Genomic DNA, 27588 nt, shown 5'->3' on the forward strand with positions numbered 1-27588 from the left:
ATTATTTCACGAAAATGACGGATTTGTGAGGAAAATATGAGGACCAAAACCCACCGCAGAAAATTGTATGCCGCCATGGAATGTGAATCTGTTGAAATTACTGGCCTGTTGCAAGTAAGGTTTAAGTTATGAAGCTGTGAAATTTTTCCGCCCCAGAAACGGGCCTCAATACTTAGGACTCTGGGGTGGGTTTCACAAAGAGTTAGGACTAGTCTTATCTCGAGTTAGGACCAGTTACTCGTCCTAACTTAGGACCATCCATGCAATTTGTATATCTCCTAGGAGTTAGGACTAGTCCTAACTCTTTGTGAAATCGACCCCTGTTCCTGTGTACAGAGAAAGAGTTCTATATAGGGCTAGAACGAGTCACTACTCTTTTATTTCCATTCATAAATGCCCGTTTGTTAGAAAACTTAAAAAAATACAATTACAGACACTTTGACAGTTGAAAATTCGAGGTTTGAAATAAAATTATTTTCTTCAAAAACTTATAGATTAGTCTGTTGCGCGTGGGTTATGTATACGCGCGCGCACTTAGAAAAAGCCTACGCGCGCGCTTAGAAGTAGATTACGCGCTGTAATACTAAATGAATTGCGTTCCTTGTGATAATCTGCGCGCCTGACACGCGGAAGCCAGCCGGTTATAAACACTGGTACTTATCAACCATTTAAACACCCCCCAACTATCTGGGGTATTTATGAATGGTTTTTTTATGGTTGCAAATAACCCTTATTTTGTTGTGATTTTCATTTATGAAGCCCTGTATAAGCTGTCCAATATATTGTCTAATCTAAAGTGAATAAAGTTGTGGAATTATTTGAACTGAATTTAATTGATTTCATTGAACTTTTTAAGCATCATCCCCACATCTGAACTGAATTGACTTCATTGAATTTTTTAAAGTACTAATATTAAACAGAAATGGTTGAAAACACCATGGAATTTAGTAAATACGCTTGAGTTTCAAAAAACGTTTCAAATACAAAAATCTATTTTCTTCGCTTGCTACTTTTGATGTCAAACTGTTCGTAAAATCGTGGCGTCGCGGGTAGCGATATATAAGGGAGGTTTAGCTGCACGTTAGGAGAGCGACGTGAACGTGAACGTCAGAAAAAGTGTTGTTTAAATCTCATGTTTGAAAGCATACGTGGATTTAACACGTGGACGTCATACGTGAGCATGAGAAAGACTTTAAGTGATGACGTCACCTATAGAAACAACACAATTTTGTTTACGTTCACCTTTACGTATTTGCTCGCGTAACGTGCAGTTAAACCTAAAAAATGTTGCCACGGGTATGGAAAGGTAATTGTTATGGGTTACTACGGGTACTGCCCCTTGTTTGTTGCGTGTATATTACATTGTGCTGGCTTGGTTTTTATGTCACAATTTTACATATATTATCAGTCGGCGCACGCGCAAATCGAGGTTAATTTAAAAAACAGGTATTACGTTTTCGAATTATTAAGAGCATCTTTGACAGCACCTTTAAACAATATGCATTGTCGTGGCGAGCGGTTGAAAGCTCCGAATTCAAACTCTGATGTTTCTGATCAGCAGAGTGTGGGTTTGAATACCCAGCCGTAACACTTCTGTCCTTGAGCAAGACACTGCTTCATCCTTCGGATGGGACGTACAGCCGTTGGTCCCATGGGTTGTGTAATGCATGTAAAAGAACCCAGTGCACTTATCGAAAAGAGAAGGGGTTCGCCCCGGTGTTTTTGGCTGTGGCTGCTGTATGCGCTGTAGCATATTGTATACCCTTAAAAGGTGCTAGATAATTGGTTCTCAGAATTCATTACTGCAATAACTATCTCTCTGAAAGTTTGTTTATACTCGCCTTGAGCGCCTTGAGTACCTTGTTTTGTAGATGCGTGCGCTATGTAAGACCTCGATAGTATTATTATTATTAGTAGGCCTACTGCATAATATGAGTCTTATTTTTAGGTGTTGCGTTAATCACGTCCTATCAAGTTTGCTACATCGAATCGGCGTTTCATCCCACCTCCAACAACCGACACTGTTTGGTCTTACTGTTCAACGATCCATGTAAATGTACTGCTATACGCCTTGGTGGTATGACTACATCATATAACCGAGAGAGGGCGCCCTGTCTGGATTACTTCTTCCTCAGCGAGGACCCGGTTGAAGTGAGGGCGTTCTTCAATTGTGAAGGTAATCATTCATGTTAATCATGATTAATTTATTTACTCTTCCGCTTAGCACATCGGCATTTCTAAACCAAGTTTTTTCAAGCTTTTTAAGTGTGATGACCCTTGTAGAGGTCATCCCAACATGACCATTGTAGAGGTCATCCCAACATGACCTTTAAATCATCCACCGAGGGCGAGACTTCCACAGTGCGCTAATCAGCGTGTGCCACACCTATTAGAACCGATATTACTGATACACGATACTGTTGTCTGCATACATGACAGTACGTCGTAAGTTGCTTCAACTGTTTAAAAATAATTTGCTTGTCAGTGAGAAAAGCATATTCGTAGTGATCTGTAAATTTACCCCTACAAAGGTTAGTTGTTTTGTTTGTATAAAGCCAAGCACAGCTAACTATATTCAAGGATTTAGCTAACTTGGTTGCCGTAAAAAGAAATGGAGCAAGTTGGATTTCATCTAAAGTTCTTGTGCCTGCTTGTTCCAGGCATCCATCCTGAGATGAGCTGCAACGTATTTAAAGGGCCAAAATTCAAACCTGCTTCTATTTCGAGTGGTGTCCTCGGTCAATGATACTACGGCTGAGGTTTCTTCAGGTATTCCTGTTCCCCATGCATGTGGACACTTCCCCAGCTGTCACAAAACCAGTGTCCCTTTTCAGCAGATCGACATAGGTCAGATGATAGAGGTTTGTGTTTGATACACGTTCTTCGCTCCCGACACCAAGTACCTGGCGTAGCATTCTGGTGTAGCAACCGTCAAGTTTTTTTTTTCTCGAACGTGAACATCAATGCTTCGCACCCATAGAGTAGCACTGATTCATCAGTCTAAACCAGTCTAAGTTAAAGGGGGCACCAGGCGCTGTTCCGGGGGGGGGGGGGGCTTTGGATATCCATGTCCCCTCGCTCTTCATCAAAAAAAGAAAGGAAAACAAAAGGAGCCAGAATACTAATGGGGAAAATGAGGGAAAGACAAAACAAATATCAGACTTGTTTTTATAACAGTATACATGATACTCTTGCTTGTCTTCGGGAGAAAGCTGCCATTTCCATACATTCTTCTTTACTCTTTTTGAACAAAATGCATTATTTATTGCCTTTCCCAGATGAAGGGTGTTTTGATCCAGAGCCTTTGGGTCTTGAAGATGGAAGCATTCCTGATTCTAGGATAAAAGTCTCGAGTAATCCTGGTGTAGGGAAAGGGCGCTTGAATGGGGATATTTGGTGCCCACGGTGAGTATCAGTCAAACGAAGACAATCAAATCGAAATTCCAAACTATGCGAACAGGGATAATAATCGAAGTTCCATAAAGCGCACGTGTCTACCAACAATGTACTCAAGTCACTACACTCAACAGAAAAATAAGTTATTGAAGTTATGAATTATGAGACCATTTTTTATGTAGTACCCTAAAGGAACAAGTTGCCTTGGATCGGTTGAGTTGGTCTTTGAAAAGCGTTTGTAACCGTTTGTTATAAATTGCATACAATTAGAAAGTTATTTTAAAAGTGGAATATAATGATCCACATAAGTAAGTGCTTTGTGGACAATGAGCATCAGCTCGAAGATGATTCGTTGAGAGATAGGGAGCCAGTGTAGTTGTTTCAGAATGGGGGTGATGGAACAGGGTTTCTTAGACATAGTCACAATACGGGCAGCAGTATTTTGGAGGCGTTGAAGACGGGAAATCTGGTTGTTAGGAAGACTGTAGAGATGAGCATTGCCATTGTCAAGGCGAGAAGTAACAAATGCATGAATGACCTTTTCAGTGGCACTTTTGTCCAAGTACTTACGAATCTTACCAATATTCCTGATGTGGTATGACAACAGACGAACGATGTTGTTGATGTGTGGTTGAAGTGTCATCGATGAATCAAAAATAACCCCTAAGTTCCAAGCTTGTAGCGAGGGAGCTATCTGAGCATCACCGATGGAAATGTATGGCACTGAAACCTTTGTTAACTGCTGACGTGACCCAAATAGAAGGAACTCTGTCTTATCATCATTTAACTTCAGGAAGTTTTGTTGTGTCTTGCAATAGATGCATTGGCGTTTTCTTGAGAAGATTTAAACGTGATGTATAGCTGAGTGTCGTCTGCATAGACATGGTAATTCAGATTGAATTTCAGGATGATGTCACGAATCGGTAAAGTGTACAGTGTAAACCACTGCGGGCCGAGTACGGACGGACCCCCGTGGCACAGAGTAGTTCAAAACAACAGGGTCGGATATCGCGGTGCCAATACATACATGCTGAGTTCTGTTGTGGAGATACGATTTGCACCAAGCTAGGGCTGTGTCCTCTAAGCCAAGGTGATTCTGGAGCCGAGAGAGGATGTTGTGATCAACAGTGTCAAACGCAGCACTCAAGTCTAGCAGGACTAGTGCTGTTAGGTTACCACTGTCCATTGCAGAAAGAATATCGTTGCTCACACGGACTAGTGCAGCTTCTGTCCCATGGAAAGGCTTGTATGCTGACTGAAACACGTCGGACAGGTTGAAAGCATGAATGTGATCAGAAATGCGTGATGAGACTACTCGTTCGATGACTTTTCCAAGATATTTAGGTGTTCGGGCCAACAGCCCGGAACACCTCTTATTTTTGTTCGGTTTTTTTTTTTATTAGGTGTTCGGGCCAACAGCCCGGAACACCTCTTATTTTTGTTCGTTTTTTTTTGTTTTATTAGGTGTTCGGGCCAACAGCCCGGAACACCTCTTATTTTTGTTCGTTTTTTTTTTATTGATACTTCGTTCACTGTGGTTGCTTTGTTTTGGGTGAGTTTCTGCCGTCTCTCTTCTTCCAGGATGGAGAACACATTTATCTTTTCGAAGAGCAATTCGTCAGACGTCTTTGGTTCATCCAGGTAGGGCAGGAGTTCTGTCTTGATGGCATCGCTCCTCAAGCCAGTCAATATCGTATGGCGAAACATCTCCTGCACCAGGTGTGGATCATAGCGGAGTCTTGAATCACTTTCCTGGCTAGCAAAAAGGACCTTTTGACGAATGTCAAATGCCTTTAACAGGAAAGCCTGGGCCGACTCCTTGGCTCCTTGGGTCAGCTGGGAGAGTTGTTTATAAAGATCTGTCGCATCTCTCTCCTGGTAGTGTGCTCTTATAATTCGGCGAAGGCTGGGCAGAGAGATCTTACTTCGTCCTTCCAGGTAGCTTCGGAGTGATGATCCTGGTGCTATAGCTCGGATCACTCCTTGAACGATATCTCTGTCTGGGTAGCTTTTTTCCAATCCAGCCTCGATTTGGTTGGCAAGACTGGTAAAAGAAAGACGATCCTTTTGGCCTGGCTCTCCTATCTGACCGGATATTCTGAACTCCCGTCTAAGCAAGTGGGCCACATCGGTCGGGGTTGCAGATGGATGTGTCGTTGGGGCCTCTGTACTCTCCAGCTTAGGTGGGCTGCTTGGGTCGATGGAGACTGATTCATCTTCGGATTCCTGCTTGAGGTCTTTCATGAAGCTGTCTAATGTCTGGAGTAGCTCCAATCCCCCGTCGTCACTGTCTTCCACTTCACTGTTAATGCGAGTCAGTAGTCTCCGTAGTATCCGAAGACGGCCCTTTGGTGTTTTCTCCACGTCCTCTGCCTCAAGATCTAGATGTGTGCATACTTGGATGAGTTGGTCAATGGACAGGCTGCTGAGTCCAAGGGTTACTCTCTCCAAAGTCTTGATGAGGTCTTCCATGCTGAATGATTATTATAGCTTGCTGGTCCTTTCTGTGTCTGCGACGGCCCTTCGTGTTCGGTGTGGCAGCAATCCCGTTGTACGGCGATCCTCCCACTGGCCGACGGTACACCCTGACTATGGCACGTCCAGTTGACTCACGTTGACCGTCCCGCTACTGTCTGCTCATCTCGTCATGGAAGTCGTCAGCAAGTCACTGATGATCAGGTTCGTATCTCTGGACGAGCGTTGCCATCCTTCTACGCCAGGTCAGGTGCGTTGAAGAATACGCTCATCCCTCTCGTGCCTCCAAACGTTGCACCCGCCAAATTACCAAACTGGCAATCTAAACGGAGCACATTAAAATCGGGTTGATGACCACTGTAAAGAATAATGAAAAACCACTGTCACGATATATATCTAGAAGAAACTCCTTTAATGTCTGTTACTGGTCATCACTGGTATAAGAATCACGTTACATCAACTATTATCAAAACATTAAAGGAACACGTTGCCTTGGATCGGACGAGTTGGTCTATAACTGAGCGTTTATAACCGTTTTTTATAAAACGCATATGGTTGAAAAGATGTTTTAAAAGTAAAATACAATTATTCACACAAGTTTGCCTCGAAATTGCGTGGTTTTCCTTTTACTGCGCGAACTAACACGGTCGGCCATTAATGGGAGTCAAAAATTTGACTCCCATAAATGGCCGACCGTGTTAGTCGACGAGGTAAAAGGAAAACCGTGCAATTTCGAGGCATGTTTGTGTGGGTCATTGTATTCTACTTTTACAACATCTTTCTACCCATATGTAATTTATACAAAACAGTTACAAACGCTTTTCAAAGACCAAATCGACCGATCCAAGGCAACGTGTTCCTTTAAGTACTTGTCAATCTTAAAACTGTGTACTTACTTTACTGAAGATGTAATGCAATACTCAAACTTACTTCTAACAAATAACTAAATTAAATGTACTGATCTCTAAATCTGGTTCAAAATGGTTCAAAGAATAAACTTCATAAAACAACACCTTTAAATGCATACACAATAACTCCTTTCAGCAGGTGTTCAACCTATAATCATTACAATCTTGTCCCTGCAGTAAATGATCAAGGCATAGCTAATTAAATATTCACAAGAAAAATAGGTTTTCTTGCCTACAGCTACTTAAGTATTCACAAGAAAAGTATGTGTTCTTGCCTTCTGATCTCACTTCCTGCCCTACTGCAACACCACCCAATAAACAACTTCAGAGCCACTGCAGGAGGTCGTTCACACGCCGTACTAAAGTTGGTCTAAGTCCACTTAGACCGGTTCGGGTTCAACTTTTGTGCGTGTGAACGCAAATAAAGTTAGACCGGATCGGGTTTAAACCCCAAAACTTAAACCGTCCAGCGAGGCGGTCTAAGTCTAAACCGGTTCGGGTTTATCTTTTAACACTGCGTGTGGACAGAATGACGTCCGGTTTTAACTCACAACGGACGACCCATTGTGTGGTTCAATGCACACGCCCGGGACCCGGAGTGCTTGTATACGGTTTCTGTTGCCTCTGATGCTGAAAAGCACCGAGTATTTATATTACTTTCTTGCCGCTTACCGAGTTGGCGAAACCCTCTCGATCGGTGTATGCAGTTTAACACAGGCCCACGCCAATGATTTATTAAATTCTGAAACAAAATTATATTTTCCAAGCTTTTTTTGTTGAGTGTCCTATAATAAATTGAAACTGTTTTCCATGCGTATACTACGAGCGCAGCGAAGAAGCATATTTCGTAATGCTTCTCACATGTAGAGCGCTGCAGTCCCATAGTGATCACTCTCTGATATCCCATAGTTACCATCACCGATCCCGTGGATGTGCCTTTCTATTGCCATCACCGTTACTAGCGTGCTGTACTTTCAATCTAGGAGAATGAACTGCAGTGGGCGCGAGGCTGTGTGTAGGGGAAATTCCCTACGCCAGCAATATCACCACGTTGTTGGGAAGTTGGGAAAATACTGCAAAGTACATGTATTTACGTAACTTGCACGTGTGTAGTTGTGTTTATAAACGAATCGGAATAAAAATCGCGGCACCAGCTTTTGAGAGATCGCAACTTCCAATCGATTGAAGTACAAACTAATAGTATTTATTAAATTGGAAACAGTGGTATAAAACAAAACACAAAAATGAAACGTATTCTGTTTCATGGAATATGGACAATATTTGGGTGAGTTTTCTCGGCGGTTTGTATCAGTATTTTGTTTGTTTAAAAAAATAATTTCGAGTCGTGTTCATGTTTGTTTTAAGTGCCCATATCCTCCCAACGGTAAAACTGTTACCGCGTTCGATTGAGCCATTTGTATCCAATAATTATGCCCTGTCTGATCATCCAGGGCATGGGGATCTCGGCATACTCGGTGAGTGAATCTGATGAATAAAACCGGATGTTAGAGCAACGGGGTCGCGTCTACTTTGACCTCTTAAAACCGAAGATAAACCGGATCGGGTTTAACTCTGTGCTGTCTGAACGCAATGGGTTTTTATTTTTACGACCACCCCCCGCTGCTCGTAAAAGTTAGACCGGTTCGGGTCTAAGTTAGTACGCTGTCTGAACATACCCCCAGGGTATGTGGTCTAGTATGGGACGATCTTGAACCTCCAATAAACAATGGTCTTTGGCTACCAATATTCTCTATACATGGAGTTCGGTCAAAGTGCTGGTTAACAATACTTCCAAACTAAAATATATCTGAAAGAACACTACAGTTCTTTCCAACAAATACTTCAAACAGAAACTAGTAATGAATGTCTATATTACAAATAAAGTACACTTTAACACTTGAAAGCAAACTTAGAAAAGTGATACCTTAGCAAATAAAAGTAACCTTTAACTACTAAATAAAGTCCAAGCAGTATTTAAAGAAAGCAATTTCACTTCATCTAAATCAAGTCATTATCACTGTCCATTATGACTTAACAAAGGAAACTCTAAAATACACTTCAACTGTCTTCCAAGTCTGAAACAAATCCTTTCTTGATCTTGTAACCTTGGAGTGAAAACTCCCAACTGTCTTCAAGTGACATTGTCTTGATCAAGTTCATAACACAAATCAAATAATGAAGTTCAATAATATAGATAGTTCTTTTAAAAAGCACCATGGAATTAATAAAGAAATATAAAATCAACATACCTGTAAAGAATAATGAAAAACCCCTGTCACGACATATATCTAGAAGAAACTCCTTTAATGTCTGTTACTGGTCATCACTGGTATAAGAATGACCAGACCAACATCCTGTCCAGAGTATGTCTGTGGCACTCTTGGACTACTCCATTAATTCTAAAGGTAGGGTCAAAGTTCTATTACAAAATTAAAAGGGGGGGGGGCAATTAATCTCTACACTTGGAAGGTGTATCAGTTTTGCCATCTCTACACATAAACATTGCACGTAGGCATACACACAACGTGTAGTGTATTAGTGGTGCAACAGAGTCACGCTCCATTGATCATCCATAGAGCGCGAAAAAGCTTCATGAAGAATAGTCTTCCTTCAAGGCGGTTGAAACATACATGCCCATTACAATCTTTTCTACAGTCGTCAATATTTCCTAAGTTCATATTTATAAAAGCTACATAAGCTATTTTGACAATCTATACATCATATGAAAGGGCTTTACGTACTTTACAGAAATGGATATGTTGGTGAACTTTCGTTGACCTTTTGACCTGTTTAAACCGCAAGTGACTGTGAAATGATTTGAAAGGGCGTTGTTTAATGCCTTTTAGGTTGAAATCATGGAGGAGTAAAGAAATATACATCCTTTGATGCTTTACCATCACAGCATACAAGTCTGGCAAAGGTCTGGTTTAAAACAAATATTACCGATGACATCACCAAACATCTTTTACTAGAGTAATCAGGTTGTTTTGACAAATTTTGCAATTTGAATCATTTATTACAAATCTTGAGAACAAAGCAAGGTGTAACTATTTGTTTTTTAATCCAGGCTTTTACTCCCGATAACCGAACACCTTGAGTTTGTCCACAAACTCTCAATTTCTAGTTTAAGTTTGCAACTGGTCTGTAGTTTTTTAATACCTCCTTGTCCATGTTTGGTTTTTTGATGAGCGGTCTGATGTAGAACACTTTGAGGCTATCGGGGAAACAACCGGAACTGAGTGATTCGTTGACAAGATTAGTGATGTAGGGTACAAATATATCGATGTTCTGCTTTATCATGGATGTTGACACTGGATCCAGCTCACAGGATTTTGAAGGAGATTTCATAATAACCCTTTGAATCTCAGCAACAGTGGCAGGCTCAAACCCAGATAGTCTACACTCTGGTTGAAGTTGTGGCAATGTCTGCAGCACGTTGTAAGGGACTGATGAAAATGATGCGCGGATGTCTGAAATCTTGGTGACAAAGAATTTCTGGAACTCATTTGCCAAGTTCTGGTCATTGTAAGTGGATGGAAGGGCGGGGGTTTTGGGCTTAAGCAACAACTTACTAATTATCTTGAACAGCTTCTTTCGATCTCCTGAGGATTCTTGTACTTGAGATGAATAATGGGTGATCTTTGCCTGGTTGATTAAATTCCTGACTTTTTAACATTGGTTTGCGATATTTTTGTCGTTGTATTTCCAGTTTGCCATTTTTCCGCCATTTCCGCTCCAGTTGACGACAGATCTTTCTTGCTGTACGAATGTCATCATTAAACCAGGAGACTTCAGTTCGGACCTTGACTGATCTTGTTTTCCAAGATCTTGAGTTTTCTTGAGTTTCCGGAAACCTCAGCATGAAGAGATTCAAAAGTTGTGTATTGGACGCCATTACTTTTCACAGAGACAGATAAAGTAGATCTGTATAGTATTGCAACTCCTCCACCAGTCTTGTGAGGTCTTGGGATGTGATGAAAGTAGTAGCCAGCAGGGGTACACTGACGACATATCAAGTTATCATCTGGTCTCAGCCATGTTTCTGAAACGGCAACAAGGTCAAGATCTTTCTCCAGAACAAAATTAGCAAAATCGTCATACTTGTTACAGATGGACTGTGTATTCAGAGCACAAAGGCTGAGTTGAGATTTGGCTAGCGTCACTGGTGCTGGAACAGATGGGGTTGTAACTTCGGGTATAGTGGGTTTATGAACAGTTCTGCGGCGACCAGCTTTTTTACCACGATGTGTAGGTCGGTAAACAGTGCTGGGATTTACAAAAAGGCCGAGGTTCTGCAATGTCAACATACAGGAAGGCAGCAGAGTTGTAGCACGTGTGGATGGAGCATAACGGAGACTGAGAAACTTGTTTCGTGAGTAGGAATTTGCAGAGTTTGGACTAGCTTCTGATGAGTTTGAGTTACTGATGAGTTTTTAAATTACCTCGTCGACAAACACGGTCGGCCATTATGGGAGTAAAATGGTTGACTCCCATAAATGGCCGACCGTGTTAGTTCGCGAAGTAAAAGGAAAACAACGCAAAAAGCAAAAGTGGCAAAAGTGTGTGGATCATAGTATTCTACTTTTAAAACATCTTTCTAATCATATGCAATTTATAATAAAACGGTAATACAAGACCAACTCAACCGATCCAAGGGAACGTGTTCCTTCAAAAAGGGGTTTACAAGGCGCATTCAGCAGCCACAGCCCGGGACACCGGGGCGAACCCATTCTCTTTTCGGTAAGTGCACCGGGTTCTTTTACATGCATTACACACCATATGGGACCAACGGTTTTGCGTCCCATCCGAAGGATGAAGCAGTAGTCCTGCTTAAAGGAACACGTTGCCTTGGATCGGTCGAGTTGGTCTTTGAAAAGCGTTTGTAACCGTTTTTTATAAAATGCATATGGGTAGAAAGATGTTGTAAAAGTAGAATACAATGATCCACACAAACATGCCTCGAAATTGCGTGGTTTTCCTTTTACCTTGTCGACTAACACGTCGGCCATTTATGGGGGTCAAAATTTTGACTCCCATAAATGGCCGACCATGTTAGTTCGCACAGTAGAAGGAAAACCACGCAATTTTGAGGCAAACTTGTGTGGATCATTGTATTCTACTTTTAAAACATCTTTCCAACCATATGCATTTTATAAAAAACGGTTACAAACGCTTTTGTTTTGACCAACTCGTCCGATCCAAGGCAACGTGTTCCTTTAAGGACACAAGTGACGCAAATTGGGGATTCGAAACCACTCTCTGCTGATCAGAAACAGCAGAGTTCGAATTATTAACCGCTCATCCAAGACACTTCCAGTGATAAATCAAACAGTAATAAGTCTGATCAACTATTTAGTAGAAAGGTTTGGTACCACCTAATTGTTCCCAATTTCAGTTTAATATTAATAAAAAGTATTATCCAAGGTCCACACTTCGTGTACCACAACTTATATATAAAATAACAAACCTGCGAAACTTTAGGCTCAATCGGTCATCGGAGTCGGGAGAAAATAACGGAAAAACCTACCCTTGTTTCCGCACGTTTCGCCGTGTCATGGCATGTGGTTAAAGGCAGTGGAGACTATTACGCTAACTACTCAAAATAATTATTAGCATAACACCTTTCTTGGTGACGAGTAACTGGGAGAGGTCGATGGTATAAAACATTGTGAGAAACGACTCCTTCTGAAGTGCCATAGTTTTCGAGAAAGAAGTAATTTTCCACGATCTTGATTGCGAGACCTCAGATTTAGAACTTGAGGTCTCGAAATCAACCATCTAAACGCACACAATTTCGTGTTAAACAGGTGTGTTTTCCTTTCATTATTATCTCGCAAGTTTGATGACCGATTGAGCTCAAATTTTCACAGGTTTTTTTTTTTATGCATATGTTGAGATACACCAACTGTGAAGGCTAGTCTTTGACAACTACCAATAGTGTCCTGTTGGGCTAGTTTTACTTCCAGCCGTTTAAAAGTAACTTACTTAACCAAATTTAAATCTTTTTTTAAACAAAATTATTAACGAATAATTGACGAAAAAGGTCATGTAATCAAATTATCGCTACAAAATGTAATTAATTGTCAAAAATCTAAGGTAAGATTCGCATTCAAAGAGTCCGTGTAGCGGAAGCTTGTTATATGGTCCCACGGAGTGGAGCAATTGGAACGTAAGCCTCGGTGCATATCACGTACCGCACCTGCCGTGTCTCGCGGGGGGCTGGAGGTGTAATCCCAGGCGCTATGAACTCCCAGCTTGCGGGTCTCGTCGTGAGCCTGGGTCTCGTTGGGAGCCATACATCAGAGTACATGTTTGTCATCTTGGGTTTGTCAGTTGGTACACACCTCGTGTCGATTCCGTTATTTCTTATGATCGCTAAATGCTTTGTTTTGTTGCATGACTATAGTTTCTTTTTGTCAGGAGTTTTCAGGTAATTAAAAAAGATTGATTATGTCAAAACGTAGGGATACCGCATTTTGTTATATTGGCAGTGTCATTGTGTAGCTTAAAAAATGTTTTTCAAAGAAGAAAAAAGGATAACAAATAACGGAGCCCGGATCGTGAAAAAGGACAGGTGAATAAGAATTTTGTAAAAGGTTGAAACAAAAATAATGATAAAACAAAATTTCATCAAAGCATTAATTTGTTAACAAAATATAATTTTTTAATTCTGTGAATGGAGTGTTATTTTTGAGATTGTTGAGGTATAAGCTACGCAGATACGCAGCTACGCTTACGTTCCTTCAAGTTACGCTATAATATCAACAGGTACGTTTTCAAGCCCGAGTCAAGCTACGCTTACGTTCCAAGATATGCTTACGTTCCAAAAGATAAGGTTAGGTTCTAAGCTACACAGCTACTCAGCTACGCTTACATTCCAAGTTTTGCTTACGTTCCTTCAATTTACGCTATAATAACAAAAGGTACGCTTTCAATCCCAAGTCAAGTTACGCTTACGTTCCATACGCAGCTACGTTTACATTCCAAAATACCCAGGTATGCTTACGTTCCAAAAGATATGCTTACGTTCCAAAAAAACATGGTTATGGTCCAAAAGATATGGTTACGTTCCAACATCCAAAGCTTCTCAGCTACGCTTAATCCAAGATACAATTAGGATTCAGTTACGCTATTATCGAAAGGTACGCTTTCAATCCTGAGTCAAGCTAGGCTTACGTTTCATACGTAGCTACGTTTACGTTCCAAAATACCCAGCTACGCTTAAGTACCAAGATATGCGTACGTTCCAAAAATATGGTTACGTTCAAAAAGAAATGGTTATGTTTCATGCTACGCAGCTACTCAGCTGCGCTTATACAATCCAAGATATTTTTAGGTTCCAGTAACGCTATAATCAAAAGATACGCTTTCAATCCCGAGTCAAGCTAGGCTTACGTTTCAAGATTTGCAGCTACGCTTACGTTTCAAAATACATTCTCACAAGGACGCTTTTGAATCCCTCAAGATGCACTCCCCCCCCCCCCGATAATTTTTGTTGTCACTGTGAACAGGGCCCGTTGATCAGTTTCATCTGTTTAGCAGAAAACACTGCTGAAAAATTGTCTTTACTGTTTGAAAATTTAGTCACCAGCCAAAAGTTTTCAAATTCAATTAAAATTTGGCTGGTAATCAGTTTCAGCTTTGCAATATATTTTTGTGCTTAGCAAATCATGTGCCACTATGAAAGGTATTATGAAATTGGGTCCTGGCACGTCGGGGAGCACGTAACGCCACGATCGCATTTCAAACTGCATCATGGCTGTGCGGTAGTATGCCTAGTTTATTGAGGCCTGGAATGCTTTATTTACTTGTTCCTGTCCCATCATATTCTGGGTAAGTTTTTTTTTTTTTTTTTTTACCTCCATAGGCGAAGGATTTGCCTGATCCGTTTATGCTGGTTGTATGGATAGACTGGACCCTATGCTGCGTCATAGTAAAACGTTGCTATAAACAAAGCACCAGTCTACTTACAACATTGTGCGACAATGTCACGAAGATTTTACAGTTGCAACGGCTGGAAACACGTATACACTGGCCTTTTACCGCTTTGTTTTTTTTTTAAATCATTTTTCGCTAAATACGTGACATGTTGATGATTTCTTTTTTTAACAGCAACCATCTATAAAAACATTATTTATGATTCTACACCCCGAAATTGCGTAAACGGTAAGCCGGTGTGTCCCTTTAAGAACAGCATCGTCTAGTCCACTCTTTGTATAAACAGCATACCGAAGCAAAACATCAATACATGGTTGTGTTTATTCGAAATAATCCTTAAAATATCGTCTGACTCATTCTCATTATGTTTGATACTAAAAAGGTACGTACGCGACAACTGGATTGAGGTTGATATTGGTGTGAGTACATTGGTAGCTGGTGTCATCACGCAAGGAGGTGTGAGTTTCCGTGTTACTCAATACAGAGTCAGGTACAAGAAGCTACCTTCCTCGGACTTTGATGACGTCATACATCGCAATGGATCCATTAAGGTACAAACACATAATATTATAAAGCCTAAAATGAGAAAATGAGTTGGGATCGATTTCAGCCGTGACACTGTGTCCTTGAGCAAGACACTTAACCATTGCTTCGGCCTTCGGATGGGACGTAAAGCCGTTGGTCCCATGTGTTGTGTAATGCATGTAAAAGAACCCGGTGCACTTTATCGAAAAGAGAAGGGGTTCGCCCCGGTGTTCCTGGTTGTGGCTGCTTTATGCGCCGTAGCACCTTGTAAACCCTCATAAGGTGCTAAATAATTGGGTCTCAGAATTCATCACTGCAATAACCTATCGTTCTGAAAGTTTGTATATACTCAGCGCCTTGAGTACCTTGTTTGGTAGATACGTGCGCTATATAAGACTTCGATATTATTATTATTATCATTATCATTATCATTATCATTATCATTATCATTATCAGTATCAGTATCAGTATCAGTATCAGTATCAGTATCAGTATCAGTATCAGTATCAGTATCAGTATCATTATCATTATCATTATCATTATCATTATCATTATCATTATCATTATCATTATCATTATCATTATCATTATCATTATCATTATCATTATCATTATCATTATCATTATCATTATCATTATCATTATCATTATCATTATCATTATCATTATCATTATCATTATCATTATCATTATCATTATCATTATCATTATCATTATCATTATCATTATCATTATCATTATCATTATCATTATCATTATCATTATCATTATCATTATCATTATCATTATCATTATCATTATCATTATCATTATCATTATCATTATCATTATCATTATCATTATCATTATCATTATCATTATCATTATCATTATCATTATCATTATCATTATCATTATCATTATCATTATCATTATCATTATCATTATCATTATCATTATCATTATCATTATCATTATTATTATTATTATTATTATTATTATTATTATTATTATTATTATTATTATTATTATTATTATTATTATTATTATTATTATTATTATTATTATTATTATTATTATTATTATTATTATTATTATTATTATTACTATTATTCACGCACACACTCGAGTGTGCATACACCTGCAACCGCGGACCTCCTAGTGTCCCTCTTGTGTTTCACCTTTTTGAAACAGCTCCCATTGGTTTCGTAGACCTTTTTTCCAACTGTGGACCTTTCCAAAACCGTGGACCCTATTGTCCTCTTTTGTTATATTTGCCCGGTTTGAATGCGTTTACCTACTCACACATTCACACACAATATTAACGATTGAGCCAAACAGCACGGGTTTGTATACAACTGCTTGTTTTTATCTGTAATTTACGCTAACATTTCTTTGTTTATAAATGCTGACTTAAAACTGTACTCAAGTGTTGTTCCCAACCTGCCTTGGTATCACCATTGATTGACTTTATAATTATTCATTTATATTACTTACAGGTGTTCGAAGGTAACATTCAGGATGCTAGGACCCCAGTCACCAATATGTTTGATCAGAGCATCGTGGCTACCATAGTGCGTATTTTGCCCGTAGCGTACAAGCATGGCATTTGTCTACGGTTGGAAATGCTTGGGTGTCAAACTAAAGTTAAATAATGAAAACAGCTCATTTTTTTCTGTAATACTATGTTGTTAACCTTTTACCATGGTGGACTCTACAGATAACACTCTGCTTGTTTGAATATGGGAATCAAAGTGTGGTGAAGACTGAGGACTTCGTCTCGGTAAAATTATCAACAACCAGGCCTCGGCGGGTTTAAACCACTAGTTTAAAACCGATTTAACACACTTTGATTCCCATTCATAAATACCTTTCCGGTAAAAAAATCACACTTTTTGGTCCAAAAGTAAAAAAAAAAAAAATCTCAAATTATAATTGTTCAATGATTTCTTTCAACACAACACCCCTCTAGCTATGAAATGGTAAGGCCCTCGGGTGAAACCTCCTTTAAGGAGATCGAGGTGCGCGTCGCGCGTATCGCGTGATGTGGCACAGGTGTTCCAGACATAGACCTTTTCGCAAATACTGGGGCGCGCGCGTAAAGCTTGGAATTAGGTGCATTGTGGTCTAGCTGGTAGCAAAATTTGATTATATCTATCCCACAATGCACCTCATTCAACAGTCTGCGCTTGCGCATTGGTATTTGCGATAAGGTCTATTGCTATCTATACGCCTCTCTTAACATTAATGCATGAGGTACGTCACAATACGATCTCAAAACGAGGCGATGGGCGCAACCACTGCAAGTGATGGGGAACGTGCGCCCATAGCCTCATTTTGGGTACGAGTTATGACGTCATGCATAAATATTAAGAGAGGCGTATGCTCTCGAAGATAGGAATGAATAAAACTGCCTTATAAGCACACGTGCTAGCACGCGTGTCACGCCCATGTTTAAACTCTTATGTGTTATCACCCGTTTAAACACCCCCACGTGATGCCATCTTGACCAATTATAATTTAATAAACTGTATTAGGTGTTTATGAATGGACATTACAGTTCATCTATGGTTTTAAAACATGAAAAGAGGGTTTAGGTCGCAACCACCCACTTTTTTTTCTCGTGGTAGGAACAAAAGCCTGGGCCCAATTTAACAGTGCTGCTTAGCGGCCAATTTAGTGCTTATTGTGCGATATCCATTTCACAGCGCTGCTAACCGTGTACACGAAAACGCATGCTAACCTCCCGTTGCTTACCGCACGAAAATAAATGACGTCACAATTCAAATTCACGGTAAACATGCAATACGGCCGCCCAATTTGTCTACTAACCTGTGAAATATGCTACCAACGGCTTAAGCAGATTTTTCTGTCACAGTAAGCAAGCAAACTTGCTTACCGTTAAGCAGCGCTCTGAAATTCGGCCTTGGTCACACTGGTTTAAAGCCATTGGACCCTTTCGGTAAACAGTATTGTCCAAGGCCCACACTTCGTGTATCACAACTTCTATATCAAATAACAAACCTGTGAAAATTTGGGCTTAATCGGTCATCGGAGTCGGGAGAAAATAACGGGAAAACCCACCCTTGTATCCGCGCGTTTCGCCGTGTCATGACATGTGTTTAAAATAAATCCGTAATTCTCGTTAACGAGAATTGATATTGTTTTACTGTTTTCTCGAAAAGTAAAGCATTTCATGGAATAATATTTCAAGAGAAGTATTTCACCACTACCTTCTGTAAACCCTGTAAGTTATTCATAAATCTGTGAACTTTTGTTTTTTTTCCTGTACCGAAAGGGTCCAGTGGCTTTAAATAACGCCAAATTATTGCGATTATGGAACTGTATGTCATGTTTGGTACAACAGAACGTAACTGATGATTAAAATAAAACGTTGTTACTTGTTATAAAAATCACAGCTTAGAGGCAGTGGACACTATTGGTAATTATTCAATATAGTTATTAGCATAAACTGTTAATTGGTAACAAGTAATTTGGAGCTGCTGATAGTATAAAACATTGTGAGAAACGGCTCCGAAGTAACGGAGTTTTCGAGAAAGAAATAATTTTCCATGAATTTGAATTCGAGACCTCTTTGAGGTCTTGAAGTCAAGCATTTGACTCATCAAACACCTTTGTACATCCATGGTGTGACAAGGTTTTTTTCTCTCATTATTCTCTTGCTACTTCGACGACAACTTGAGCTGAAATTTTCACAGGTGGGTTATTTTATGCATATTAAGTTGAGATACACCAAGTGAGAAGACTGGTCTTTGACAATTACCAATAGTGTCCAGTGTCTTTAAATCTCAAGGGAGGCGGTGTACCAATTAATCAATCATTTCCATAACTATACAATTGCGAAAATTGTTTTTGGTAAAATTGGGCGGCCTGCTTATTAACGCCTCTTTAAAAATGTTTCAAATTTTGTCAGGCCGTCTTGCCTTTCGTGAAAAAGAGAAATTGAAAATTGGCTCTATAAGTAACTTTTGTAATCAAACCCCCCAGTTACAAAACGAGTCAGTTGTACTTTACTATACACAAATGCAGAGGGAATTTCGTCCTATAAAATGTCAACTTTTGATAATGTCGGTTCACTGTGTTTTGCTTGGTAAAAAAAAATACCCGTGCTCAATATAACAAAGCAATGTGTATCGTAAAGAACACAGTGCACTTATCGAAAAGACAAGGGGTTCACCCCGGTGTTCCTGGTTGTGGCTGCTGTATGCGCCGTAGCACGTTGTAAACCCAATGTGCTAAATAATTGGGTCTAAGAATTCATAACGGCAATAAACTATCTTTCTGAAAGTTTGTACATACTCAGCACCTTGAGTACCTTGTTTGGTAGATACGTGCGCTATATAAGACTTCGATATCTTTACACGGGATTGATGCATCATGCCAGCCAATCATAGCAGCTCGCATTGTTGCTTGTTCATACTACAGCCATGATTGGAGAAGCAAATCAAGAGCGTCTAATGAAGAACGTGTACGTTTGGGTTAACAAATACTACAAAACGCATTCACAATTATCTACCAATTATTGGTTGGTTGAAATTGAACTACTGAGAGGGGAAAACAACAATGAAGACTGAAATTAAAAAGCGGTTTGAAAAGCTCGCTGGATTGGTGTTCAACAATAGTCTACAGTGCAATGACCATTGGAACGATCATAAGGCAATAATAAAAACCCATGGGTTAGATAGTTATCTCTTTATGGATATTGTTTGTATATCTTGCAGTGCACAGCATGCGTCAGAGAGAACACCCACATTTTGACCAACCAACACAAAAACCGCTGCGCAAAAACCACGGCGAGTGGGCTCGCGCAAACCTCGGTATAGTTAACGTACTCTAACCCTACTCTCAAAAGAAACCTCTATTGTATGGGAATACTGAACTTATCAAACAAAAAATATGATTTAAATCAATGTCACAACATTCAACATTAATAAAAGGGGTTCGTTTTGAGTAAAAATTATTATTTATCGAAATTACAGCCGATTATGATCCATCGGTACGAGTCTTCCCATGTCTTTACTCTGTAGCTGTGTTTATCTATACCCATCTCATATTACGCGATCACTTGTAAACATTGGAACCGTAATCTGTCTATTGAAGGCAGTGGACATTATTGGTAATTACTCAAAAAAAATTAAGCCTAAAAACCTACTTGGTAACGAGTGATGGAGAGCTGGTGGTAGTATAAAACATTGTGAGAAACGGCTCCCTCTGAAGTATAACGTAGTTTTCGATAAAGAAGTAATTTACCACAGGTTTGATTTTGAGACCACATAATAAGATTTTGAGTTATCGAAATCAAGCATCTGAAAGCACACAACTTCGTGTGACGAGGGTGTTTTTTCTTTCATTATTATCTCGCAACTTCGACGACAAATTGAGGTTTGTTAATTTGTGCATATGTTGAGATACACCAAATTGAGAATACTGGTCTTTGACAACTACCAAAAGTGTCCAGTGTCTTTATTGATGACACTACGGAATGCCTTGCTCCGTGGGTGACCATTCAAATATACAAAATTAAACAGTGGTTGGATCTGATGATATTCAGTTCTATTTTTAGGCCGCGCCACTTGTTATGTCATGGCCGAGTGGTTAAGAGCATTGAATTCAAGTTCTGGTGCTAATTCACCGGAGTTTGGGTTCGAATCCCGGTCGTGACATTTGTGTCCTTGAGCAAGATACTTTACTATGATTGCTGTTCTATACCTTGGGGTATAAATGGGTACCTGCGAGAGTAGAGGTTGATATTGTGACTGAAAAGCTTTCGGAGCGCCACGGCAGCTCGGGGCTGTATACTCCCTAATGGGAGCTAAGAAAGATTAAAGGGATGTTTATTGGCCCAATCACCAGGGGACTAATGTAAAGCGCATTGATACAGTTTATTGTGAAATGCGCTATATAAGAACTTGTTGCTATTGTTATTATGCCATCTCTCTATTCATCTATCGGACTCATGTTTTGTCAATAATCTTATTAAAGTACTGTTCATTGTAGAATAGAATAAACTCAATCCAGTTTCTTCTTTATCCTTCTTTTGAAGTCAGCATTGTGGCCCGTCGTCGGCTCACTCTTTTTTTTAACTGAGCTAACGTGAGATTAGTTTGCCTGGTTGTCTTCTGATCAGATGGAAATGTCCCTATTTAGACATTTCTTTATATACAGAGTAAGATTTACATCATTAATGCTTCATGACTTTTAATTATCGTCGATGACGTAAAGTCGACTTGATGGCGAAACAAAAAATACATGTCAAAATGTTGCTCATTGGTGATGAAGTCAAAGCATAGTAGCATAGTATATAAACGTTTGTACATTCTGCGGAAGTTAAGGTGTTTTGCATTGCCGAGATGGACGAAACAACGCATGTTATTCTGATGGTCACTGCATTATCAGGTAATTATGAAAAGAAGGCTGTTGTTGTTTTTTAAATATAAAAAAATTACCGGTGAATTTAAAGAGCTTTTGCTTGGGGAGAGACAATACTAAACATGCGTAACATTGGGTGGCGTTGTTGGCTTGTGCGTAAAGCACTGGCCTCTAATGTAGCCCTGGCGGCCTTACACTTTTGTTGTGTACAGAGAAATAGTCCTATATAGGGCTAGCCTCTAATGCTACTCTCACACTAGGGTGAATGTGCTATAGCGAACGTGCTTACAAACGGAACTATTTAACAGTCGCTCAAACTTCGCAACATTCGCCACAAATTTACTACGTTCACAAGTCATTCTCCACCTCCTTACGAAGATCGGTCACTTTATGCTGCTCTCACACGGCGAATATGCTAGCGAATATGCTATCGGAAGGACATAATTTGACAATCGCTCAAACTTCGCAGCATTCGCCGTGTCTTCGTAAGCGTTGGTAACAAATTTCGGAACTTTCACAAATTATTTTCCCCCTCCTTACGAAGATCGCTAAATTTACAAACCGGTTTGTTAATTTCAGCGAATGTTGCGAAGACGGTCATTCGGCATGATTTTTGTAAGCATTGGTAATGTTGGTAATGCGTGTGTAAGCGTTTGCAACGTTCGTAAAGGCATTGGCAAGCGTTGGTAAGCATTCGTAATATACTCGTAAGATATTAAGGAGAGGGCCGACCGAGGACGATCAAGGGGTGAGACCGAGATGAAAATATTCACTATCCAACCACCATTTTGGACGAATTATACGCGCAGTTCAAATACATTCGTCACTCTGTCAGTAAGAGCAGCAATGCGAAGCGCTTTCGTTTATTCAGCGAATGTTGTGAAGACGGTTATTCGCCATCGATTTGCGTAAGCATTTGGTAAGCCATTGGTACTGTTGGTAAAGCGTGCGTATTATGCGTACTAAGATATTGGTAAGGAGAGGTTGAGGACGACAGAGAACATCAAATCAACTTTTGGGCGAATTCATTCCGTGGTCATAATGGGTTGATGTGGCTGGCAGCAAAAGCCTCCTTGCATGCCTGCTTCTCGAACACGTTGTGGCCGCGTCCTTCGCAATTCAGCTCTTAGCTGCGAGTAAGGATGATTAGCCTCCCAACTTATTATTATTATTAGAGGGGACACTACTCATCCTATAATCGCTTGACGTCAGACTAGAATTAACCGCGGAACACTTCCCTGAAAAAAAGCTACCTGCAAGTTGAGGCACTGGTAGACATTCGGAGTTACTTAACCTGGGTTGACCTCCTGTTTTTAAAATTATTGTCATTAAAGACACTGAACACTATTTGGTATATGTCAAAGACCAGTCTTCTCACTTAGTGTATCTCAGCATATGCATTTAATAACAAACCTGTGAAAATTTGAACTCAATTGGTCGTCGAAATTGCGAGATAACTATGAAAGAAAAAAACACCCTTGTCACACGAAGTTGTGTGCTTTTAGATGGCTTGATTTCGAGACCCACAAGTCTAATTCTGAAGTCTCTAAATCAAGTTAAAATATTATTTTAGTGGACAATTGTTTCTTTCTCGAAAACTTTCAGAGGGGGCCGTTTCACACAATGTTTTATACTATCATTAGCTCTCCGTTGCTTGGTATCAAATAAGTTGTTATGCTAACAATTATTTTGACTAGTAACCAAAAGTGTTTCCACTGCCTGTAAAGGCAATGGACACTATTGGTAATTACTCAAAATAATTATTAGCATAAAACGTTACTTGGTGACGAGTAATGGGGAGAGGTTGATGGTATAAAACATTGTTAGAAACGGCTCTCTCTGAAGTGACATAGTTCTTGAGAAAGGAGTAATTTTCCACGAATTTGATTTCAAGACCTCAAGTTTAGAGTTTGAGGTCTCGAAATCAAACATCTAAACGCACAAAACTTCGTGAGAAAAGGGTGTTTTATCTTCCATTATTATCTCTTTGACAATTACCAATCGTGTCCACTGTCTCTAAGAAGATGAAATTGGCATATTATGGCCCTGTATGGCGCCACTGCACACGCTGCAGAATTCTTCAACAGCTGCTTTAACGGAAATGATACTTTAACTTGTTGATTATGTGTTTGTATACCATTTAAATGTAATTTGGATATGCCTACACTCCTGAATTTTTCGTAATAACGATTTAAAAATCAGGCCCCAACATCAAGGTTTTGAAAAAACACCTCTCTGCCGTTGACGGCACGCGTCAAAATGACAATGCTTTGACGTCATGTCTGGGGGAGTTTGCTTTGTTATACCTTCACGCTGCAACTTAGCGGCTATGCAAATCGGAGCTCCCAACTATGACGTAACATCCAGAAAAGCGCTGGATAGGGGTATTCTGGATGAGTATTTTGTCCACAATTGAAGTCTATTTATAGCCTTACGACTCGATTTCCTTTTTGATTGAAAACTTTTAAAAAGAAAATCAGCAAAGTTAACATTTGACATTTCCGTTCAAGCAGACGAGACAGAATTTTACTTGTACCGTGGAGATACTTTGCTGGTATAAGAAGCCACTACAAAGCTTCGTTCGCCAAAGCACCATTATACAAAAAATTCTGGACCCAAACACATGTTTTCAGTAGCAGTTAAGATCAATTGCCGAGGACCATAATATCGTTCTGCAAACTTGCTCAAAAAAATCGGGGAAACTATTGCTACTTTGTTGTTGTTTGTTTGTTTGCTTTAGACCTCATGATGCAAGGACGTTAAACTTCCGGACGAAATTCTCCATTGAAATAAACAAACAAGAAAAGAAGACGGCATACGCACTTTTGGAAATTCTATCAGAGATCTAGGAAAAATAATTTCTTGGCATTTTCGAAGGACGAAACATTTTGCTGCAACAGCAAAACATAATTATTAGTTCCATCCATTTGCAGTCCAGTTTCTCAAACAGCTTTTTTGACAGTGCCTCCCAAGAAACCAATCGCAGTGGCTGCTGGAAATAATTGGTTCGTGTGATATGATCGACTGTAAAAAGAAATTGTTACAACAACACCGGTCTCACGTTGTATTATTTCATTTCATGTGTTACTCTAGTCTCGTCCCATCAAGCTTGCTACAACGGATTGAAATTTGATGTCACCTCTAACAATCCACACCGATGGGTCTTACCGTACGAAGATCCATGCGAGTATGCTGCTGTACTCGGCGGACTGATTGCTCCAAATGCGTCATACCAACAGGGGGCGCCCTACTACCTGAATAAGATCGCAGTTAAGGCCGGTTTATAGTCGGTCGCGCGACGGTCGGGCGTCGGAAATCTTGACGCGCGATCATAAAAAGACACGGTTTTTAGGCCTCAGTCTTAGGATTGCGCGCAAGATTTCCGTCGCGCGACCATCGCGCGACCGACTATAAACCGGCCTTTAGACTGCGCGACTTCGTAGGTTGTCAAGGTACTCGTTTATGTAATATGATTGTAACAACCGTAAAGAAGATCAATTCCAGAATCGATCTTGTCAAGAGAACTGTTGCTAACCGGAAATAATGCATTGTGCAATTGAATGTATGCCATGGATAAAACTGTAGAGGGGTAGGCTATGTAATGTGTTACTTGCATAACATACATGGGCTTCAAATATTGACGTCGTGGTGACGTAATTCAGTTTGTTGACTTATTACGGTACCAATATGGTTTATTAATTGGCAACATTTCTAGTTAAATACGGAAACATAAATGGTGAGATCAACAAGCTGAACTTTGTGTACAGGGAAGCAGTTTGAAAACTGTCGAGGTGCGGGGGAATAAATGGTTCACTTTGGCAAAGTTTTACGTTTTTAGCTTTTCGTTAACCATGTTGACGAACGAGTTAACTGTTTTGACGAAAGGGTTTATTAACTTCGTCCGTAGAGGGACACCCTTAATACGTAAAGAATATTGAACTCTACTCGATTAATTCGGGTTCATTTCTTGATCGCAGCATACCGCTGAATTTCGACATAATTAAAAATATTACATTAGTTGTTAAAATAGAAAACAATAGAAAACACTTGTCACACGATAAGAGAGAGAAACAATATGGATGAGGCTTCCGTACATTTTTATGTTGCACCCTCTTTTTTTAAATGTTGGAGATTAAAGGCAGTGGACACTATTGGTAATTGTCAAAATCCAGTCTTCTCATTTGGTGTATCTCAATATATGCATAAAATAACAAACCTGTCAAAAATTTGAGCTCAATCGGTCATCGAAGAAAAAACACCCTTGTCACAGGAGGTTGTGTGCTTTCTGATGCTCGATTTCGAGACTTCAAATTTTAAACTTGAGGTCTCGAAATCAAATTCGTTGAAAATTACTTCTTTCTCGAAAACTACGTCACTTCAGAGGGAGCTGTTTCTCACAATGTTTTATACTACCAACCTCTCCCCATTACTCGTAATCAAGAAAGGTTTTATGATGATAATTATTTTGAGTAATTACCAATAGTGTCCACTGCCTTTAAACGATGTACAGTGAAGTGTTGGCTCATGCCCCCAAACCTGACTTAAAGCCCTTGATGGATTTCAGGGGCGAGTCTCTATGCATTTTGGCTTTAAGAGGTTTAAGAATTCAGGCCTCCGTGATCATACGGTAATTATAAAAATCAACACTCGTCAAGCGTTTCTTATCCGATAATTATTTTATTGCACAGCAACAATACACCACAATCAGCTAAAAAAAGGAGTGCTTGTAAGAATTTTTCATAACCTTCCGATGGCCCACCGATCGTTCTAGAAGAGTTCAAACTCTCAATTTCTATCCTCAGATAAATCACAGTGTGACTCGGACTCGGAAGTCTCTAACAACGTCTGCAAAGGTTATTAGCTTTGAAAAAGTATGACCTCAATATTAAAATTGTATGAGAAGTTATTATTTCTTTCCAACTTAATACTGCACGCTGCTGCAGTAGCCAACCTTATTCGTGAAGTGTTTTATCCCTCTGTTTTTGTGCACTGGGTCTTAGAGAGGAAAACAATTGTTATAATAATCATACAAAAACAAACAACGGCTGTTGGTACTCAATCTTATTTGGGAAAAAAATACCTTGGTTTTGAAAATCCAAGGTCGCTTCAAAGTGATGTGCAGTAACACTAAACGCGATAGTGAACAACTCTCTATACCATCCGCCCGGGTAATATAGGTTTTCTCGGTCAATTTCGGAAAATGAGCAGCCAATTTAACCACCAGCCTATTCTATTTCGCACGAAATTGAATGCTACTAAAAAAAAGGGTCATTCGATTTAACTTTAAGACTAGTCAAATCTACTTTTACGTCATTCGATTAAACAAAATAACCATTCAATTTAACAATTCATCAAAGCAGCATTCAAATTCGCAGACGCTTCTTGAGGCGTGTGTGTCACGAAAAGGAATGACGCTACGCTAAATTGAACAGAGTGCTTAAGAAATTTGACTCAACCCAAAACGAAATTGAATGGCCGAATTCTGAATTTGTAACGCAGTAACAACTGGAGAGGCAAAACAGCTTTAATTCGAACGCATAGAAATGAAATTGACTGCTCATTTGCCGAATTTGACCGGGAAAACCTATATAATTAGTTCTCTAAGGACAAACTCTACCTGGCAAGAACAAACCTAACTGTATAATTCTATTACACTCTAAATACCATAACAAAACCCTTGTAAGAATCGACTCGGTTTTCGGGGGTCAGTGAGCAAAGAAGAAACTTTTACTGGTTTTCCTTTTTTGGTGTTGATATGTGAACATAAAATTGCAACAAAGTCCTTACCAAAGTGGGGGAAACCTTTAAATTGTGTATTAGTTGTCATTTTTCCACTGCAAAGATTGTCTCAAATCAAAACGTCTAATGAAAGCAACAGTGGTCTCGACATCGTTTTATCGGAATGTTTTTATTCAATCTTGTATTTCAAAGTACGAGACATTTAAAAAGGACGTCTTTTGATTTCAACAACCAAATA

General features: G+C 39.7%; 2 protein-coding genes across 2 annotated transcripts; one reads left to right on the forward strand and one right to left on the reverse strand.

Moving 5' to 3' along the window:
• Nucleotides 1-2120: 2120 nt before the first annotated feature.
• Nucleotides 2121-5868, reverse strand: LOC139953373 (uncharacterized). The gene is made up of 2 exons (XM_071952881.1): nucleotides 4921-5868; nucleotides 2121-2162 (listed from the first exon to the last, which is right to left on the reverse strand). Exons 1-2 carry the CDS (start codon nucleotides 5866-5868, stop codon nucleotides 2121-2123), a joined length of 990 nt encoding a protein of 329 aa, XP_071808982.1.
• Nucleotides 5869-14459: 8591 nt separating this feature from the next.
• On the forward strand, nucleotides 14460-16876 carry LOC139953376 (lactadherin-like). Its single transcript, XM_071952885.1, has 3 exons — nucleotides 14460-14503; nucleotides 15100-15268; nucleotides 16721-16876. The coding sequence occupies exons 1-3, from the start codon at nucleotides 14460-14462 to the stop codon at nucleotides 16874-16876; spliced, it is 369 nt and encodes a 122-aa protein (XP_071808986.1).
• The last annotated feature ends 10712 nt before the right edge of the window (nucleotides 16877-27588 follow it).

This window comes from Asterias amurensis, chromosome 21 (assembly GCF_032118995.1).
Source record: "Asterias amurensis chromosome 21, ASM3211899v1".
Taxonomy (NCBI): domain Eukaryota; kingdom Metazoa; phylum Echinodermata; class Asteroidea; order Forcipulatida; family Asteriidae; genus Asterias; species Asterias amurensis.

Excerpts from the sequence above, each read along its gene's own strand:
- LOC139953373 (XM_071952881.1), bottom strand. The coding sequence starts at position 5,868 with ATGGAAGACCTCATCAAGACTTTGGAGAGAGTAACCCTTGGACTCAGC. Across the intron at positions 2,163-4,920 it reads AAGCAACCACAGTGAACGAA|AACGCCCTCACTTCAACCGG; the intron begins GTATCAATAAAA and ends TCACAATTGAAG.
- LOC139953376 (XM_071952885.1), top strand. The coding sequence starts at position 14,460 with ATGAAAGGTATTATGAAATTGGGTCCTGGCACGTCGGGGAGCAC. Across the intron at positions 14,504-15,099 it reads CCTGGCACGTCGGGGAGCAC|GTACGTACGCGACAACTGGA; the intron begins GTAACGCCACGA and ends GATACTAAAAAG. Across the intron at positions 15,269-16,720 it reads ATCGCAATGGATCCATTAAG|GTGTTCGAAGGTAACATTCA; the intron begins GTACAAACACAT and ends TATTACTTACAG.